Here is a 2,462-nt window from a genome sequence, read left to right as displayed (position 1 = left end):
TAAATTGAAATGCCTTTTCGTATTTACCTTTGTTGACTTGTGACATGTGTTGGTTCATTAAAAACTATAACTTCATTTTGAATATCCATTGGAAATTCGTGTAGGATGTTCATTGATTCATTTTGATTATTACATTGAATAGCCATCGTAGATTTACAAAGGCTTATTATTGATTTATTTTGATCGTCACATTGAATGCTGCTTGTCGAGTCATTTGTCATGTTGGATTTCAATTATCAAGTCTTTTTTTACATTTTCAAAATTCTATTGTACATAAAAATATATATTAGAAAAACATTTATATCAGATGTTTTATGTATACATATTTATAAAATATTGTAATTATATTTTAATACAAAATATCTTATTAAAAAATATTATTACTTTTGTGTAAAAACAGATGGAACTACAATTTTCTTTAATTATTTATTTTTTTATTATTATTATAATCATTTTCTGTAAAATGGTCGCTGCAAATTCGTGCACGCTTGTAAGCATTGATATTACGACTAATGCTTTGAAATCAATTTTTTTGCCTATCTGCATGTATTGGAAAATTAAAAATATAATGCACAGTTTCACAACTGAGAAATAATTATATAGGTCTATTTTCTGTGGCTGAACAGGCTGAACTAAGAATTAAAGTGTTTTCTATAGCTGAATCAGTGTAAACTTTTGGAACTTGAAGTGAAATATATATATGTGATATTCGTTGAAAGCAAGACTTCTAAGTGCAGAAACAGAAAACAAACCACTAGTAACACTACACTTTCGGAACTTAAGGTAAATTTTCACGAACTGTTCAAACCGGCTGTTTCCTGTTTTAGCGACAAAAAGAATCACGTAGTCAAAATTGACGAATGATATTCATTAATAATACTAAGCGCTTTGGACAGACAACTAAGAATACGGTCAACGTGATGCTACAAACTTTTTTCAAACGCTTTGAAGCGTTTTTTAATTGGTCAGTTTGTAAAATTCTTTTTTCCAATTAGTCCATCAAATGTTTCAAAGCATTTATAGCGAAACTTTGACCATAGCCTAAATCGAAATGGCGATCGAAATTTTTTTTAATAATATACGTTATGATATATATTTGTAAAAAATTAATAAACCTTTTAAGAATAAGGGACTCCGCATAATAAAAGGAATAGAGAATAAGAATTTCAACCTATCAGAAACTGTGTATTCCACAATACATGATTTCTGATAAAATTTTTGAATTTTTTGATTGAAATTCTTACGTTACAATAACATTTTCTGATCTCTTAAGCCCGATATCCATAATGCTAGAAATTGATGCGAGATCTCGGACAGAGAAAAAATTAACAAATCATTTGAACAATTTGATCACATAATCATTGCGATTGGTCAATTTTTTCTTGATTTGAGGACCGATTTCTAGCATCGTGGACAGAAGGCTTTAGAGTTGATTTTTCCTTTTGATAAATTTTACCTGTTGAGTAAGTAGCAAGATTATCCAATTACATGCGCGGATTACCAGATTTACCTCACAGATAAAATTTACCAAAAGATGGAACAATAATAGGCCTTTAATAGATAATATTCCTTTGAATTTTTAATACTCGTTTTTTTCAGAGAACTGCTGATCACCTTTTAGATCAATTATTAAATCCCTACAACTGGCAACACTGCTTTACTCGACTTTGCGCGGTAGATCAGCCACTCGTTGACGCCACGATTAATCCCGCCAATCCGAGCTGAGCGTCGTATCTCTTCTGCGTGTTTTCGATATTTGTCGTGCAAATGGCGGTTGTTGCGGTGTTTTGTGCGATGCGTCTGCAAAATTAACTACGCCACATCATTATTGTAACGTTTAACGATCAAAAACATTCGATAAAGCGGATCAGTGCCGCAATAACGGATTATTCGTAGTCATCATGGTGAAGCTACTAAAAAGATTCTTGGCCGGTGACAAGGTATTCGCCAAAGTTCGAGGTTATCCGCCATGGCCAGCCAAGGTAAGTTCGTATTGAGACGCGATGCTACCTGGACAAATGTCCCGGTGGCCGTTATGTTAAATGCAGTATTATTTCATCATTCCCCAAGAATGATTAATAGGGATGTTGCGGGGTGTGGTGACGTAAATTATTCAAAAGTTGCGGCTCAGATCGTGTTTGTTACTCGCGGCTGCGTCTTGGATGATCGTGGTTCTTGCTTAGGAGCGAGAAAAACGCGGGATCTATGCAGAATGCGAGATAACATTAACGATAATCCGCCAAATGGCACGTTACCAACCACGCTAATAAACGCGCGTTGTAAGTTATATTTCTATTAATATTTCACTATGTTTGTCAATTATATATATATATATATATATATATATATATATATATATATATATATATAGTAGTATTATTATTATATATAGTACATACTAACTAACGTACGTAGTACTACTACTACTTAGTTTACTTTTTCGTTTTACGTACGTTTTCGTT

The 2,462-nt window shown here is 32.5% G+C and overlaps 1 protein-coding gene across 1 annotated transcript in view; it reads left to right on the top strand.

Annotated features, from left to right (window-relative positions):
- Positions 1–1,901: 1,901 nt before the first annotated feature.
- The window catches only part of LOC105618736 (PC4 and SFRS1-interacting protein), an 18,267-nt gene continuing 17,706 nt past the window's right edge, over positions 1,902–2,462 (top strand). The window contains 1 exon segment of the mRNA XM_012200268.1: positions 1,902–1,982. Coding sequence (XP_012055658.1) covers positions 1,902–1,982 — 81 coding nt within the window.

The sequence above is a fragment of the Atta cephalotes genome (assembly GCF_000143395.1).
Source record: "Atta cephalotes unplaced genomic scaffold scaffold00018, whole genome shotgun sequence".
Taxonomy (NCBI): Eukaryota; Metazoa; Arthropoda; class Insecta; order Hymenoptera; family Formicidae; genus Atta; species Atta cephalotes.
Note: the sequence above shows the minus strand (reverse complement) of the source record. Positions and strands in the feature narration are given on the sequence as shown.